This window comes from Clavelina lepadiformis, chromosome 8, assembly GCF_947623445.1.
Source record: "Clavelina lepadiformis chromosome 8, kaClaLepa1.1, whole genome shotgun sequence".
NCBI classification, from domain to species: Eukaryota; Metazoa; Chordata; class Ascidiacea; order Aplousobranchia; family Clavelinidae; genus Clavelina; species Clavelina lepadiformis.
In genome coordinates, this window is record NC_135247.1 from 5,498,959 (window position 1) to 5,517,433 (window position 18,475).

At 39.0% G+C, this 18,475-nt stretch overlaps 1 protein-coding gene across 2 annotated transcripts; it reads right to left on the reverse strand.

The window, feature by feature from the left end:
• Positions 1 to 1,854: 1,854 nt before the first annotated feature.
• On the reverse strand, positions 1,855 to 12,077 carry LOC143469255 (uncharacterized). Of its 2 annotated transcripts, none has more exons than XM_076966893.1 (9): positions 11,752 to 12,077; positions 10,789 to 10,986; positions 9,552 to 9,678; positions 9,012 to 9,136; positions 4,675 to 4,797; positions 3,638 to 3,781; positions 3,435 to 3,540; positions 3,191 to 3,333; positions 1,855 to 3,013 (listed from the first exon to the last, which is right to left on the reverse strand). In XM_076966893.1, the coding sequence occupies exons 1-9, from the start codon at positions 12,025 to 12,027 to the stop codon at positions 2,396 to 2,398; spliced, it is 1,860 nt and encodes a 619-aa protein (XP_076823008.1). In that variant the 5' UTR covers positions 12,028 to 12,077; the 3' UTR covers positions 1,855 to 2,395. The 2 variants fall into 2 exon arrangements, with proteins under 2 accessions (XP_076823008.1, XP_076823007.1); XM_076966892.1 differs by having other exon boundaries at positions 1,855 to 3,052.
• Positions 12,078 to 18,475: the final 6,398 nt, after the last annotated feature.

An 18,475-nucleotide genomic window follows, 5' to 3' on the forward strand; every position in this document is an offset into this window, starting at 1 on the left:
TGAGCAGGTTAAAAAAAATTGACCATATTGATTGACCAAATTGACACATTGACTGCGTAGACGTTTTTATAAACGGGTTGAATCGTCCGTGGGTTGAATCGTCCGTGGGTTGAATAGTCCTGGGTTGAATCGTCCTGGGTTGAATCGTCCGTGGGTTGAAAGGTCCGTGGGTTGAATCGTCCGGAGTTGAATCGTCCGAGGTTGAATCGTCCGTGGGTTGAATCGTCCGCGGGTTGAATAGTCCGGGGTTGAATCGTCCTGGGTTGAATCGTCCGTGGGTTGAAAGGTCCGTGAGTTGAATCGTCCGGGGTTGAATCGTCCTGGGTTGAATCGTCCGTGGGTTGAAAGGTCCGTGGGTTGAATCGTCCGTGGGTTGAATCGTCCGGGGTTGAATCGTCCTGGGTTGAATCGTCCGTGGGTTGAATTGTCCGGGGTTGAATCGTCCGTGGGTTGAATCGTCCGACCACCGAGAAAAATTACAAAACGTATGCTCACAAACAATTAACGAGCGGGAAAAAAGCGGTAAAGCCCGAAAGCATAAGACGTGCAGGGTGTCAACTATGCAGTACCCTATTGCTATAACGATGGAAGGTTAATAGCTAGGAAAACTACCAAACCCAAAAGAGAGCAGAGCATTGATTGCAGAGTTATTAATTATGTCATCTCACAATTCTGTTGTAGGACAAAAAACCACTATTGTAGGATACATGTTACACGTATCAAACTCTTGGGGCTTCATCGCCTTTGCTTATTTGCGATAAGCACCGTACTTTTCACCGTACACTTGTTTTTCACCCTCGGCTGATTGATTCGACGTGTCACGTACAACAAGGCAGCTGGATTATGAATTATTTTAGACGTGGCTGACTGGGATAAGGAAGTGCTTTTATCATCGTGGCTCGTAAATGTGTATTTTTAGTAAATATCTCAGCCACATCTATATCTATAAGTATTTCAGCTATTTTATATGCTCTTTTCGTTTTTGTAAATGGTGATATTGACCATCTGAGCCATTTCAGTACAACATAGTGACCGAAGCAAGCCCATCATAATCTTTACCCGCACGGACTGAGGATAAATATATAAGATATTGCCGCTGCACGAATTTGATCTCTGCGATGAATCCTCACCGCTCTAGCCTCACCCTGCTTACCGAGATTATCTTTGCGCAAGGTCTGGAGGATACACATTTTTTTGTTTGTTATTTTGACTATTTTATATTACCCAAATTTGGAACTGCGTTCATCAGTACCTATAAACAGAAGCAAGCATCAACCATACTTTGCTCAAAGATATTACAACGGTAGCTCAACTGGGAATCGAACATTGTTTGCATTTTTACGAGTTATGCTGGCCGCTCTAACTGCTCCGCGCCCAAGACAACAAAAAGTAACGATTACGTTACTATGTAAACATTGAAAGGGTTTCTTTTTTCAGTTTTTTGGCTATTTTTACGTTAGTCTAAATTCGCATTTGCAATATCGCATTTGAATTTTTGAACAGACGAATATGAAGTAAAACGTAGGCCTATATTGCCTATAGAAAGCTCAAGTTTTATAAGCAGATAGTTTTCCTTTAATTGTCATTACACAACAACATGATGATGTCGATGTTATTATTCTGAAGGTAGCCTATATGTTCTGTGGAGTCAAAATGATACATATCGGGCTTAATTTTTTGGATTTGGGTTTGGAAGTAGCCTACTTTTAATGACGGGTTTAAGAAATTATTTACGGATTTTAGCAAGTTATATCTCATTCATTCAAGCATTTTCCATTGTTTTAGTATGGGCAATGTATACGACTTGATCCTTTGGTCGACTATAGTTACGAACCGTTGTGGTAGCACAGAAGAGAACAAAAGTGGATGTTTATTTCACAAGCCTATTCGCGATAAAAATAACTTACACTTTTGCCATGTACATCGCTAATACGTTTAGGCCTATTGGAAATAACGAATAAAGTCAATGTATTTGAAAGTTTTGTCAGACATGCTGCTACATGTACTGTATATGTGCACCTGAAAATTTGACAACAGTTTAATAAAGCAACGTTAAGTATTGGTTTTACCAGTTGTTTTCTTTATCGGTTTTACCGATGTTTTAAAGATGATGACAATTGATGAGTATAAATTTACAAAATAGTTGATATAAAATAAAATTGCTCTCTGTAAAAGTGTACTGAGAAATTAATGTCCATCAATCAATGATTTTTGAAAATCAACCCAAAATCTCTGGCAAGTTGTCGGCCTATCATGAAGAGCACTTGAAACCACTGCGGAATTTTCCCGACACCAAGCACATATCACAGTGCAGTAATGCAGTTAAGTGCATATGGCCGCAAAGGTACTATCGCAGCGTTCCATCTTGGACTTTCGCATTAAGACCAAGTTTCTCTCAAGTAGAATGGTCACTGATGTCAATCATTCCACTGTCACGGTGACTTGGCTTTCGTAAGTCGTTACTTCGACGGGACTTGTTATTAGTGACTACATTCTTATCGTCGTCTGTGTGGTTTGTCGCCTGATTGTGTATACCGTTGCTTAAAATGACGCCGTTATCTAACGCTTTGATATCTGTTAAAGTCGTGATGCTAACGTTTTTCATTGATGATCTGTCGTTTCCTGAATTTTCCAGAGCTCGCCTGTTCAGCTTCGGACTTTCGTCATACGCGACGATTAGCTCCTCATTCGCCGCATCATCGATCCCAACTTTGTCATTGTTCAATAGGGGCACGCTGTTGCTGCATTGCGATGCTCTTAGCTCTCGGATTTTTGTGGCAATAGAAGCGGCGGGGGAGACATCTCCGGATACAGTGTGACATCTTTCCCTGTTTCCGGAGTCCAGCTGATCAACATCCTCCTCACTTGTTCTTCCGAGTCGACCGAAAGTGTGATGTGAAAGAAGCTCGGATTTACGATGATTTTGATGAAGAGTTAAACGCTCATGGCTATCAATGGATCGGGTTCCACTGCTGGAGGAAGGAGCACGTCTCATCACGTTCGCTATGGCTCTCTGCTCAAGGTTAGCGTAAGCCGGTTTGTAAGCAACTGTCTGCAAATAACCGTCATGCGTCCCTTATTGCAAATGATTATGCTTGCTTATATAAGGCATATATTTTTGTCGTGTTGATATCGCGCTCTTTTAAACAATATTATAAATTTAAATGGAATAAATAAAAGTTAAGCTCACGTCATCAAAAACGTCGCTGTTTTTACTGTAGTCTTTGTCCTTTTTGCCAGGCAACGATCTTGGAGAAAAATGGCCCTTTTTAGAATGATATTCCTTGTGTTTCTGTATACTGCTTCTAGCACTACTTTTGCGTGATCCTGAAACTGTACGATAATACAGCTATAAGAAAACTTCATCACTTGTTTCAACAGTTACACAATTTGGTGCAAATTGCAAAAAAAAGGTTTAGTCAAGAGCTATATACCTGAATTTGACCAGCGTCGACGAAACCCATTAATAGCACCACGTGAAGTAGCTGTGTTACTATCCGTGGACTCAACCTCTCGCGTTTTTTTTCGACGAAGTAGATTCTAATATAGTATACAATCAAGTTGTTTAACGTTTGCACTTATGGCTTTATGTTGATTATAGTTCAACACATTTACTGAGTGAAGAATGAGGCTGTACCTGCATTTCTTGCCGATATCTTACATTAGTTGCGACGTACACAATAGGATTAAGCAGGGGCTGCGTGAAAGCAAGACCGAAGGTAATCCATATCACCCAAGAGGAGGATTTGTTTCCCGATGAGGACTCACTCAAAACACGGCTCTGTGAAAACAATGATCATAAACAAAAAATATGCGCCCAGTATTGTCCAATGCAAGATGGTTGAGAGTTATCAACAATGTGCTATGAGCTTAAGGAAAAGGTCCTGTTTTATAATTCTACCTATGTAAGATTGCCGCAAAGTTAAAACAGGCGTCGAGAACAATCGGCCGTCGCCAAAAGATTCACAAGACAGAGTTGTTGTTTCCTGTTTTCATAGTCAAGCACGTGCTTATAAAGGTCAGTGGTTGAAGTACATAGGGCATTTGAATACATGTTCAATGCCTCTACGACCTATTTCATTAGGACACGGAAAACTCAAAAACAGCGACCTTTGTCCCATGATCGTTTGGTTAACTTTCAAAAGCGGAGCAGCTACCCAAAACAATAGTCTTACGTGTGATAAAGACGTTCAGGAAACGTTGCAAAAGGCTGACGATGTCAGCGTGTCCTAACCTAAAGGATACACATCTCCGTGGTAAAGCAAGAAGAATTGCGCATATGATTCATTGCAAGTTTACACAAAAAAGTATTTAAATGTGACATGGTCACGCGATGTTAAGGAAGAGCGGTTTACTTAACATGAAGAAAATTCTGGTTCGTAGCAAACTTTAGAAAACAATTTGCGTCCTGCGCGAGCGTTACAACGTTTTTTGAAGTTCGTATTACACACTGGATTTGCCACGACAATATTTCACCTATTACAGCGACCTCAGATGTAACAATGCGACCTTGTAATGAAGCAGAAGCTTGCTGTTTTCATGCAATGGTGTCATTTTAGGGGATGTATACCAGCAGCACGCAAACTCACTTCACTAGTAATGATGGATGGTGTTTCGGTAAACCAAAACAACAAAGCGCGCTTTACGATAGCTTCAAAACAACAAATTGCTTACCACGTAAGGTAAATAGCATAGGATAAATATTCCGCACACAGCCATCGTTGTGATCGTCGCGTTTCGAGTGCGTCGTCTTGATGCGTTTTTCCGTGCGGCAGATTTGCTCTGCAATTCTCTGTGCTGCAATGAAAACGAGAAATGAACGAGTTCACCAACCCTATGCGCGAATAAGAGCGTAAACACTCTGCCATTGTACGCAAGCAACAAGCGGCTAAGAAGTTTTGCTACTAATTTGGTACTGGACCCCGCCCCTCCCCCCCCCATGAAGCGGACAAAACAATAACGTTTTGTCAAAAACATCTTATAATGGAAAAAAATTACCAAAAGCTAAAACTTTCAAAAAGCCGTGGTCCTGCGGTGGCATTGGAAAAGTGATGTGAGTGATATTTTGTCAAACTAAAAGGATGTATGCGCGTGCGTTCAGATAAGTGAAGTTTTGCAAAAACGTTGTCGCAAATATAATTTATAACTTCATTGAATGTGCTCTGACGCCGTGCCACTTAAGGCTATTGCAATTCGACACAATTTAAAGTGTACAAAACTTTAACGTGGTGCAATATTTTGTTGAAACAAAAATCAAAAATGCATTTCCACAAAACAATTCATCAATTTCAGCAAGGACGACTTATAGTGACCACAGTTCGAATGAAAATGCAGTCTGCAATCTCTGCACTAGTTGTTTTGCACAATGTAATGCACTAGTTGTTCTGCACAATGTTTTATTGTCCGCAGTGAGCAGCGTACTAAACATTGTTTCACGTGGTATGAGCAAACTTGCTATATTAGGAACGCTTTGCTCCAACTTGTCTGGTCATTTATGGTTTTGTGTCAACGAATGCAAAAATGTTTGTCTTCTCTGACGCCATTTTGCAACCCTAGCAAGGAATTAGGCGCCAAGCAGTCGTATCAAACCTGCGTGGGGAATAATGTCTATAGAAGGAGACAACTGAAAACCATACAATCCCCAATCCCAATTGCTTTCCGATTACATCTGACCAAGCACAAGTTATCATGCTTTTGTCGAAACTGCAACTTCTTGGAGCACTTTGGATATTTGGAGCTAAATAAAGTTAAACTTATAATCGCATTTTCCTTTGCAATTCCTCCATGCGAAATACAAAGGATTTTTATGCTAGCGCAAGCGTCACATCAAAATTATCTGTGATTTTGGTGTCAATTGCATCAGGCCAACCTCGTATTTTAAGCTCGATAACTTCATTTCAGTTTTTCGTCATTTGTAATGCAACGGGAATTACTTGATAAAGGTCAAAAAACAACTTATAGCTTACAGGAAGTGTTGCATAACCGACTTAACGTGTGAGTAACGTTACTTAGACAATAATATTCTCAGTCCATATTCTCGGTTCTGTAAACAAAATCTTTATGTATAAGCAACTCAAACCACGCAGACGGATGATGAGATTTGTTTGGATTATATGCAAGTAATTATGTGCATAATGAGCAGGCAACGTGCAGTATTGTAGTTGATTAATATCCCGTTTCTTTTCCAATAGGGATTAATCGAATGTCGCCATAGTGATTGGTTACCATGCAAGCATTTCACCAAACGGAAAATAATTGACAAAAAGGCGAACATCCCCCTACCGTTCGCTGTCAGTTTTGTCAATAAAATAATGGATAATTTGGCGCATGAGTTAATGAACACTTCGTCAGTGCACTTCGTGCTTGTTGTGCGGTTTCTTTCATTGCTGCCTGATCTTGATGTTGTATTCAGTTTGCGCAGTTTACAAAAGTTGATAAAGTGCTAAAAATGGCGCCGATTGCTCGTACAAGCGATAGCGATGTCTTTGGCTTCCTGGCCTGAGAGCTGGACACGAAATCAAATTATCTTGTACAGGAAAAGGCAGAGCAGACAAGAGCTAGCTTGCAGTTGGACGATTATCGGAGGAAGTGATATTCTCATAATGAGCTAATCATCCAAATCGGGCAAGCAGTAAAAGTGACTATTGCAATATTTAATCGATTATAACAGCGGCAAAAAAGATTCTTGTACAAGTTACGAGTCCCCACGTCAGAGTTGTAAGTCGGGCCGGGCTTTTCGGGTCAGGTTCGGGCTCGTGCTTAAGTTTGAATCAGGCCTGAATTTATACTCACACTCTGCCACATTTGCGTCGTAATTTCACTTTCTTTACACGAATGTGCAGGCACGCGGAGTGCTCAAAACTTCCTGCAGCAAGCAAAGCGCAACTCAGAAAATGATGACAGTTAACTTTTGCGCCTAACTCGGGCTTTAAATAAATTTGGATTAATTAATAAATTTTCGGGTTCGGGCGAAACGTTTCCCGAACGGTTGAATAGCGCATATGAATAATAATTAAAAATTCGTAGAATGATGCTTGCAGACCGACGTTGTAAGGTCATGCTGTCAATATGGTGTTCAACCAAAAATTTTAAAAAACTGTGCGGTTGTATGCCAAAGACTGATTACTGCAAATGTAATTGCACAAATCTTGGAATAATCCCTTGAACAGGGGATTTTCGTAACTGCTGCGGGTTCGTTCGCGGCCTTTCCATTCCGGCACCCTCATCGCATAAACAAATACTTATGGTATAATACGAAGACATTTAATGAACGCGGAATAATATGAAGACATTCAATGAAATCAATTCAACAGAACGCGGTGTGCTATTGTGGTTTCCTTACGACCTACAACTTGTCTTTGCTGACGTCACACACGTCATCAAACGTCACTGAATAGGTTGAAAAGAAAAGCAGAGCAGGGAATGAAAACAATCCTGGGAATGTACATCGAGTCAGGAAGATATTATGACCATGGTGGAGTGAGTCGTCGACCAAAATAAAGTGGTATTGCACGCAATTTGGTTGAAGAATAAGATTTATAGTCCAATGCGGTTGACTATTGAGCTTGAATGGGTTTTAAAGTGATGGGATGCATGCGTGTTTTTGATTTGTGTATTTTTTCCGATATTGCTTTTTTACCTGCATTGCGAGCAAAAACACATCGAGTTCCACGAATTTATTAAAAGCTGTTCTATAGAAGAAAGTTGTTGAAAACAATATTCTTGTGATACCAAGACGCGTTTGTTTCAGCAAAGTGTTTCTCCACTTTTCAATTTTTAACAAATAGTTACATATGGTTTGCACACGTGTCTATTTTATTAAACGTTTGAAAATTATTCTAGCCGAATGATCTGAATTAAGAGTTAGGCCTATGTAGATTATGTATCATTAGTTCATTACAACTCTTTGGTACTTTAGCAAACAAATAAACACACACTTATTGGAAGAATACGACACAAAAATTTGTCTTTCGAAAAGTTGATATGCGATTGATATAAGTATTGTCCATTTCTTAGTTCAAACAGATAGAGCAAAAAACATAATATTGCAACTGAAAGTTTGATTACAATGAACATATGCAACCTAGTGGACAATTGACGTTACAGCCACTTGCCATTGCTATCTCTACAAAATTCCTTTTTCTGCGAAGGGAGTAATACTGGCGATTAAACTAAAGCTATAGCAAGATTTTACTGGTAAAATTGATTAATCAACACGTTAACCAATGTAGGCCAATCATATGCATGCAAACGAATTCTCATGGCATTCTTTCCTACTGTTTATCGGAACGTGCTTAGGTGAAAGGGCCATAATTTCCTGTTGCTTATTGCACACCTAATGCCCAGCATCCGAATACAATGGGGTTACGTAAATAATCGTGAAAAATTCCTTAAAATCGAATACGAATGTAAGATTATCTGACTGGCAAACGTGATAATCAACAATAAACTCAATTAGGAAGTAGTCCAGGCGAATCATAACAGTTCACACGGAGTAAGAATTACGTAACGTAATTGACTCCCTAATATGACATTATCAAGTACAAAATCCAAATTGAAACTCAAATGTGTTAAAACACTTTTTTCGTATTGCTTTAGGCATATCTATATAACGGTAACGTTGTTTGAAAATGACTCTTCAAATCTTGCCGTGTTTAAAGCATAGAGTCTAAAATATGGTGAAAGGCAGAAAAGAATTGCATGGTAGTATAACTTTCGTATATCACTTTATACGATTTGCGTAAATCGTGCTATTATAGCCATTATGGCAACTTTTAAACCGATTCAATATTTTAAAATCTCAAGTAAATGGTGTTAAATATATAGGCAAATTATAGGATGGTCAAATTGTGTTGCAATGTTGGGCATTTTGTAATAAAATTTAAATAGGCTAATATTTACCTTATAGCTGGAGTATTATTATAAGTTATATCATACAAAGACTATACTATACTACTTAACCTATTCCACATGTTCGTTGCACTTTACGGTAAAAACGGAAAAATTCTTACCTTTTTCTCAAACGACATGCAGCACAATTTGATCTGGAATGTAACGGTGCAGGCAGCCATAAAGAGCAAAGCAAGAAGGATAATTACGTGAATAGCGACCACGTAAGCCCTATCGACCGGATCGTCTGCAAAAAAAACAGGAGAATTTTATCTCGGAAACTCAACGCCCACATCAAGCAATTTTTCTGTCAGATTGCCCAGAGCGATTTCCTGCCGCATAAATTTAGAAACAAGAGCTTTTTTAAGCATGTGGGTCACTGCGTTTCCAACAGCTGCTTCGGAACGGAATGGTAGTTTACTAAAATAGCGCTTGTATTTGCTCTTTTATATGTTACGATGCTCACATGGACACATCTTCCCCAAATAATACATGTTTATGTTCACATTGCGTATATATTTACAAAACGTGCTCTTTTTGTATAATTTACCGAGTTCCAGGTACATTTTTCTATCGGTCCAAAGTAGTCATAGTCGTGAGAGTTTCAAATTCAGCTATACTTGTAAGGTTTTGCGCTTTGCATAAATATGAACTCAAAATACCTGTAATTGTGTCGAGGAGACAAAAGCGTCTACCAGTAACCACATGGTACTCTCCGATGCCGAATATTGGCAATACGGTGGTGAAGAGAACCAGACCGCAAGATATTGGTAGCATGATCTTCAACATCTGTAAAAGAGATTGCATTTGAAATGGCTAGACGAAGACATGGCAAAAACTCGTTTACATAACTCACAAAACCAGCACTTATATCGTTAACAATCTAAAAACGTTAAAAAACACAGATTCTCCTAGAACTTCAGGAAGCGTATATATGATTAACCCTAGCCAGACAATCAATTGCTTCCAGTGGAAAGTTCTACGTTGAATCATTCGCTCTGTACAGAAGTTTCGCACGCCACCAGACGCCTTGTTTGTGACGTTACGTCTGTCACCGACCGAAGCAAAGAATGCTCCGAGTCAAGCAGCAGTTAATAATATTCGTTGCAAGTTCACAATCATCAGCTTACAGCATAAAGCAAAACTGCGTAACGGTCTGGCGTGCCTCACGACATCCCTGTACGCTTTCATCATTTGTACGTGCAGGAATTTTTCACAAAAAGCATGTGTATTGACACAGTCAGTCCAGGATGCTTACAGCTTACACCGGTTCTTTATGGTGATGTAAGCGCTGCACGAAGTTTAGTGTATAATAGGCTGTTGCAGTTTTTTTTTTTATTAAAACCCAGCGTGATAGCATTGTGAATATAGCTAAAGTCTACTGCGCGGATGGAGAGATAATGAAATCTGCGGTCTGAACAAAATCAGGTGGACTTCCTTCCGTTACGCTCAGATAATTTTATCGTACACTTGCCTCACGATTACCAGTCACGACGATATCTTCCCAACATTCACGATGAGCGATTCGCACTTTCCGTTTGATCGATGTCGCTGCTCACGTATATTTCGTATTAGTCATTGCTTATTTAGATTTACACCCAGCGATAGTCATCCTGCCATTGTTAACTGGGGGTAAGGAGTTACGTCAGTGCAGATCGATGTATTGTTGCGACACGTACCCTGTTACATCGATTAATGCTGAGAAAGAATGGCTTGCAGCATAAATTGCTTACGGGTAACATTGCCCTTGCAGCCAGTGCAAGTCGCCTGAGCATTTCAACTTTGAATAGGACATTACGCAACCAGAGGACGCTCAATCTATCTACCTCGCGTATTACACTGTCACTGTTCACCTTGTGGAGAATTTCCTTTCATACAAGAGACCGTCATTGAACCCACCTTCAAACCGAGGTTACTGCGATACTTAAACGGTTGATAAAGAGCTATCACACGATCGAACGCCATCAAGATGGTGAAAACTGGTGACGCAAGGAGAAGGAAAAGAGCCATGAATCCCATGATTCTGCACGATATTGCTCCTCCTATCCATCCGCAATCCGGTCGAGCAAATATTGGCATCAGAAGCAACAGAAGGGTCTATAAAAAGACACAAAAATGAATGTTTGGCAATATGTGAACTTGGCGTTTGCCATATGGGCAACATCATTGCCAAATTCCGCAAAAAATGGGGTGTAAGAATGAAGTTTGCAAATAACGCGGACAGCTGTGCAGTGTGTATGCTATAACCAACAACACTTTTTAATAATTTTTCGCGATAAAAGTAAAACGAAAGACAAAAAAGAAAATATTGAAGTTGAACATGGGTACGATTTAACACGTAGTCAGCAGTTACCTTGATACCAGTCATACGCGCATTCAGTGGCGTAGCCATAAAAAAAATTTGTGGGTGGCCAAATACTTCATGAGTTCAAGGGAACTACAAAGTGTTTGTTTTAAGACACCGCCACCTGATATAGAAGCCTATAGACACAAACATTTGGGGAGGGGGGCATGGCCCCTTTCGCCACATCCTGGCATCGCCTATGCGCGCATTTACAACCTTTTATACGGTTTGTGTATTATGACATTAAGCAGCTTTATTGCTCATTAGACATCGTAAAACCAGTTATCAAAAATGTTTGCAAACATTCCTGGTGCGCTATACGTACAATGATGATGCTTACTGTTTGACACATGTTTCAGATCACATATAAGCATATATTGTAAGATAACAAGTAATTTTGAATTTCTATGCATCATTAACATTATGTTCACATCGTTGTTATAGGTGTAACTAATGCATTTAGTTTAGGAGCATTTTGATATGGCAATAGATTAAAAAAATAAAGACATTTGCTGTACCTGTAGTATGTCAGTAACATTTAGGAATCGTATGCATAGGTACACTGGGTTGCTTCGCCCTCGAACGTTTACCAAGGGAACCCTGAACAGGACAACCGACGCAAAACCATTCATTATCAAAGTCAGCAGGAGTAAGCACAGTAGCATTGTATTGAACGTATCCCATTTGCACTTTAATTCGGGTTCGGTGCCGTTAAAAACGTTGAAATTTCCTGCTGTGCTGAAGTCATATCCCAAAAAAGTTGTCACTGGGTGAGTGCTTGACAAATAAGACATATCTACGCTTCAGTTTAAAGACTATTTGCAACAATAAAAAACGGTAACTGCAAGCTGAAAACACATAAAGTAGCATTGAGGGTTAACATAACCCAGATAAACCTAAGTATAGATTATAACAAAAGTTACAGCCATGTCCTAAATCAATTGGCCGTCTGCACTAAACTCAACAATTATGTTGCGCAACAGAGCTAAAACTATTGCCCCAATCCTCACGTAGAAAACAATCATTTAGAATTGAACTTTAGCCCTTTACAAAGTCTTGTGAAGCCATATTCTTATTTTCACAACGTGATGTTCGCCGTCTTGGGTCTGTCACATGCCACAGGTCATTGCGACAAGTTCTATGAAACAGCTTGCAACTTTGTAAGTTTCTTTAACGCGTGATGCCTAGCAGTTATGCAAGCCTTATTTATTTGAAACCGTTAGTTAGTGCGTAAGTTTATCCGAGAAACACGTAACACGATAGCTTGCATTCAGCAGAAGTGTCGCCCTGATTAAACCGCTAAAAACAAGCTCCCTTTGTGTGACGCAATACACATCATGCACTTTCCGTACGTGTTTGTTTTACTTTATCATTTTAAGCAAACCAGCAGTTTTGCTTCGAAAACAAATTCGCTTACTGTAATTTCTGATTCTGCGACTTTGAAGTAGATTTACATTGTACATAGACTGCATGAAATTTAACTAAGCATATGTGCTCAACAAACGATCAAATTTGACCTCTAAATGTCCAATCATAAGATTCCACTCAACGTGACATTTCCAAATCTGATTTCCAAAACATTCCAGTATCTAATGTAAACCAAATTTAAAAAATAATCTTATCATTTCTTTGCACAGAAAATATTTACCTAATTACCAACTGTATGGAAAAAGTTATGGCCAATAACTTAATACGTTATCCCTTCGCCTGAAAATTATCTAAACTGGTCCAGGCATTTGAAGTTGATTTATTGTGACTACGTTGTTCACTGACTCGGGGTAGCTAGAGCTTTTTGCCTTCAAACATACTATTTTATGTCTTACGCCTACATCGTTTAATAGTAACGACGTGAAATAGGTGTACTTTTGTCGCGATACCCGGACAATTGTAGTTACTATGGCCTAATGCAAACATATTTATGTTCCCGCAACCTTCTTTGTTTCAGCTTTGGACTTCGATCACGTCACTTCACCCGCATGGCCTTTCTTTTCCGCTCGATGCCCGAAGTATTCTAAACGCCATAGGCCGATCTATTTATTGCTTGCTATGAATCGAAGGCCATCGGAAATGAACAAGAAAGGTTCGATTTGAACTCGGACTCAGCTTACTTCGGCTTTTCTTTTTCTCTTTATTGCATCCAGGTTAAAAGCAAGGAGATAACGGTTGACGCACTTGCCGCCATCAATGGAACCAGCAGATGGTTTTAAGATAAGATACCATGACCGCAGCTTTGTTTCCGATATGGAAAACAAGTCTTTTTGATAATCTTTTTGAAATGTAGCACACAGTCGATATAACGGCTGAATTCGAAGGCCAGTTAGAGATCGTCGCGTAAACATATTACTAAGTCGAATCTACCCACGTTTGTGTTCTTCCGTGTGACGGCCCGCCCGCCCTCGAATTGCTATTTTTACATAACCGAGAAAACGGGCGGCGATGCCGTCGTTACATAATGGACAGCACCGTTACACGCAATCTTCTCGTCGGGCCTTTTGACATGCATTTTACTGACTTGCAGCTATGCGTATTGAAGCTCTTTGCGTGGGGACATACGCTCTGAAAGAGATGGAATGTTCTGTTTACTGAGCTGACTTCCTTCCTGATTAGATGTCGGGAACCACCACAACGTAAGAAATAGTTTTCAATGCACAAGCTCTATTAGAGACAACTTAATCTAGATGGTGGGCTATTGTATTCACCACCTTTGTGTATATACTTATAACGTCATTGGTCCCATATTGCTTATGCAAACGTTCAATTAATTAGTCATTTCTGCAAAGTAAACCCTGACGCTCCTCTGAAACGTGCTTCTATAATATACGACGGGATCGTTCGCAACCCGATACAGCCGGACGTCGTCAACATTGTGCATACGTTGAATAACTCTATACACGTAACTCACCGCTTACTACGTACGAAGCACGCAATTCGAATAAAAACGTTCATACGGACCCGCGTTTATTGTGCAAACGGGTTGTTGATTCGGTTTTTGTTAAAGGGAACCGCACAACAGCTCTAAGAGGATATAAACTGCATATACGAAAATGAATGGGTGTTTTTTGGCGTTGAGTTGCATTTAGTTAAATCGTCAACAATAACCACAACAAAACATATTGACAAGCCTAACGGTTTTAAGCTGAGTCTATGTAGACATCGTCGTGTTGTCAAAAAAGAACCTCATAGCTCCAAACTCTTTATCAATTATATTGCTTGAAGGCAAAGTGACCGAGCATAATTGCACCCGGCATAACCTAATTTGTTGTGTATTAACTCATTTAACAGGTTTCAGTTAGTTCTAGGCCTGGTCAGGTTTTTTAAGGTTTGGCTTTGGGGAAGACTAAGAAATTTCAAGAGACCGTGACTTTTAAAGACTAGCTGTTAAGGTCTTTGCATAGTGGCAGAAGTACAAATCTTGAGAGAACGTTGGAGAAATTTTAGAGACTGCTTTGATCCCCCCAAAAAACTTAAAACACTCGATCTGGATATTCTTATATTAGACTTGTTATAATTATTTGTGGTCAGTATCGAGTGCTTTTGTATGGGTGAAAATCTAGCATGGTTGCAAACGCCCATAGTTGCATTTGCTATTCGAAGTTACTGTTTCACCGTATTTAGGTCACGCAGCCTGTTGTTAAAGATAGGTGGTTAGGTTTAGAAGAATGGGTATGCAAAAAGTTGATTTTAGCTGTTTGAAGTTTTATTGAAGTTACATCTAGATTAGAAGGTAGATTTAGGTTAGATTCAAGTTACTATGCTATAGCATTTAAGTTAGGTTAACAAGAAACTGAGAAGAGTAGCTTTGAACACACGATTTTTCCCGGTAAAATAGTGGCAGCCTTTTCTAACAGAACTGAATTTTGTAATTATTTACCAACGAGCTGCACCAATTATATCTCAGGGTTCTAAATTATTGCCATTATCGTAATGATTGTGCGAAAACGATTACTTTGACATTTTACGTTAAATTATATCACGCACTACACCAACAGTTTAGTGATCATTTAAATGTAATAACGTCTTTGCTTTTTTCTTCGAGATCTGAGCTGTTAGGTTAAACACAGAAACAAAGTTATGACCTCTAAAGTCTAAACTAATCGACTAAGGCAAATGTACAGCCAAGCTTTTTCTATGAAAAATCCAGGAAAGAAAACTTTCGCAGGTAGAAACTTTATTGATTTTTACAGCATGGAAGGTATAATCAATTAGTTTCGCTACTGATAAAATAACCATCAATTGAATATTCCCAACCCTGTATTACATCCCCATCAGCCATTAATATCATCTAAGATTCTAAGCTAGTGCCGCGGCACCCTGGTGCGCTACTTCCAATACTCAGAGGTTCCACGAGTTTTCTCACTTTATATTTGTATCAGCAGCAGCTCGGTCTTAGATTTTATAAAATGAATAGATATTTAGATAGAAAGAAAATGAAAAATCGGAAGGAGGGAACGCGCGGCGTGAATTAAATATGGGGGGTTTCCCCATTGTGAGTACGTTAGAGTGGTGCAATACATTGTTATATACTACCACCAAGTGGGTGCCACAAGCCTAAACAGGTTGAGAACCACTGATCTAAGCAATCTACAGCAGGTCTGTACTTCCTAGGGTCTCAGCGTAGACGTATAGCCTATATAGGCAATAATATTTACCAGGCTGTAATTTTGTACTTCTTGTATTTGAAAAGTTTTGTAATCATTGATGAAAGAATCGACCTTATATAGTCCAATAGGATGCGACTGCAACTGCGCTGCTTTAGCACCAAAACAAAATAATAATTTATTTATTTATTTATTTTGCGCAAATCTCAATGTTATTTCTCAATTTTTTCCTCGAAAGAAAATCCTTTGACGAATATATATCCCAAAGCAAAGTTTCGATGGGAACTGATTCGCAAAGAATTGATGTTTGGTTTACGTTGTTATTACAGTATTATAATTACTTTAAGTTATTTAGATCAGCAAGTAATGTAATGTAATATTATAGTATTGCAATAAAAAGTACTTCTCTGCTTCTTGCACTACAGGTCAACATTAGCGTCAAACTCAACGTATTTAGGCTACTTTATGTTTAAATTTCTGTTTTATTTGCCTATTCTACCTTGGTGTGGTATAGAATGTTGCAACACAATGTGCTGCATCACACCAGAAGTGCGTCATCGTGATTGAAAATGTCAGCTCGTTAGTGTAGTGCAGTATTTCTCAACCTATATTGTACTTCAGAGCTTTTCAGCTGATGTTACGCAAGCTGCTTCGCGGTCGTATGCGAAGTTTTTGTATCGGATAGCCTATACACGCTGTAGTCTACCGTTGTCATTGTCAGAAGTTACAAGAAAATGTTGCCCATTCAATTCATACTCGACATTCATTCAACATGATAGTACTTTGAAGTCTGCCAAATGTACACCAACAAGGTAGGGAGGGGTTTTCAGTTCTAGTAAGTTTTTCTCGTAACGTGGGGAACTCGTAAAACGTGGGGAGTCATTGATATGAAAACTGACCAGAATGCAAAGACATAGCACAATAAAACGACAGTAAAAAAGGTGGTACGCGACCAGCAAAAGTTCTGAACCATTGGTGTATAAGACAAAGCGCTTGTATAAGGCTTGCAAATATACGGATCGGTTTTGATACTCGACGGCGCTACACTTTGCTGCAATGCGTTTGGTTACAAAGTGATCACATTCGCACAGCATCGGAATCCTGTAAGTCTTCCGTCAACCATCGATCAAATCGCAAGGCACCTTTAGAAGTGAGGGTATTTTCTTTCAGTTATTGTTCTCGATGTCAGCTCATTGTATATGTCATCAGTGCCATCACTCATCACATTTACACAGTTAACTGATTTGTAGACCCGAACAGCTTCAAATAATTAGTAGTTTCTATGGAAATTTCAATGTAACAGCACCAAATATTTATCTCAGGAATTTCCATGATCTAACCGTTTTGATCACGGGCCGCAACACCAATTTGACACGGCCACACCGAAAGGCAGATACTTTAAAATACAAATTACAAAAACAGGGATAACGATTAATTGTTTTAAACTTATAACACGCGTACTAATTATAACGCATAGAAAACGCTACAGCGTTACGTTAAAAGGCCACTAGAAGTTTTAAAAATCAAGCCTGTTTGAGACACATTTCACCAATTGCAATCACTAAAGTTAAAACATTACGTCACACTTGAAACCATGATGATGAACCCTGTTTATTTGCGGTCAAAATGGTATTGCAACAAGGTTGTTATATTTGTACACACGATTTTACAACTTTTGAACGGTATGATGAATGAGATTTGTAATAGAAATTAACGGAACCTTATCTTTGATCCTGGTGAATTGGATTCTCAGATCTATGCCGTCTTATATCAGCACTGCCAAAAGCAGTTTGCGCTAGAAAAACGGCCCATGCTCTTTGCTTAATAATCGAAACAACTAGACGCACACAGACTATAAACCTATATGAACTCTGTATAACAGATGTGTCTATTTGTTTGTTTTTCGTCACTTCCGTCATTCTATAGTAGCAGGTAGCTTATGGCACTGCGGTGCTAACCTAACTTGCAAAACTTGATCTTAATCTGCATTCAGTTTTTTAATGTGTACTTTAAACCAGTAGTTTCCAGTCATTTTCGACATACTCTTTTCACATTTTTTGGAGTCCTAATATTTTGCCTACAATTTGAACTATTCGTTCATTTAAGTTATAATTTCTGTAATTATTAGATGTGCTTCAATATAGTAATATAGTTGCAGTGCAACGACAAATTAACCTTTTGCTTTCATATGCTGTTTCTGGAACCAAACACTTTGTGCATAATATGCGTTGTAAGTTGTACTATATAAATATAATATATAATATAAACAACTATATAAACACTATACAGACTTCCGCATAATACCGACGTTTCAACCGCTGCAGCGTTCAGCACATATTTTGGAAGGAGGTAGAATTTAATTAAAACTCTGTTATAAAAACAATTGATAGGAAATGATGGTGTAGCGGTTATAATTCAAAATAGTTATTCCATAACTGCAGTTCAGATCAAAGCCCCTGTTGTATTTGTATGGCAAGGTTGCCACTTGTCCGCAAGTGGGAGATCCAAGTAAGTGCGTGTGTGTTATTTTAACATGCAAAAACCGGTAAATACTGTAACTGCTGTAACCTAATGTGGTTGCAGTAAAAAGTAGAAAATATTAAATATATTTAAAAATGAAGGGAATGAAAAAAGAATACCATTT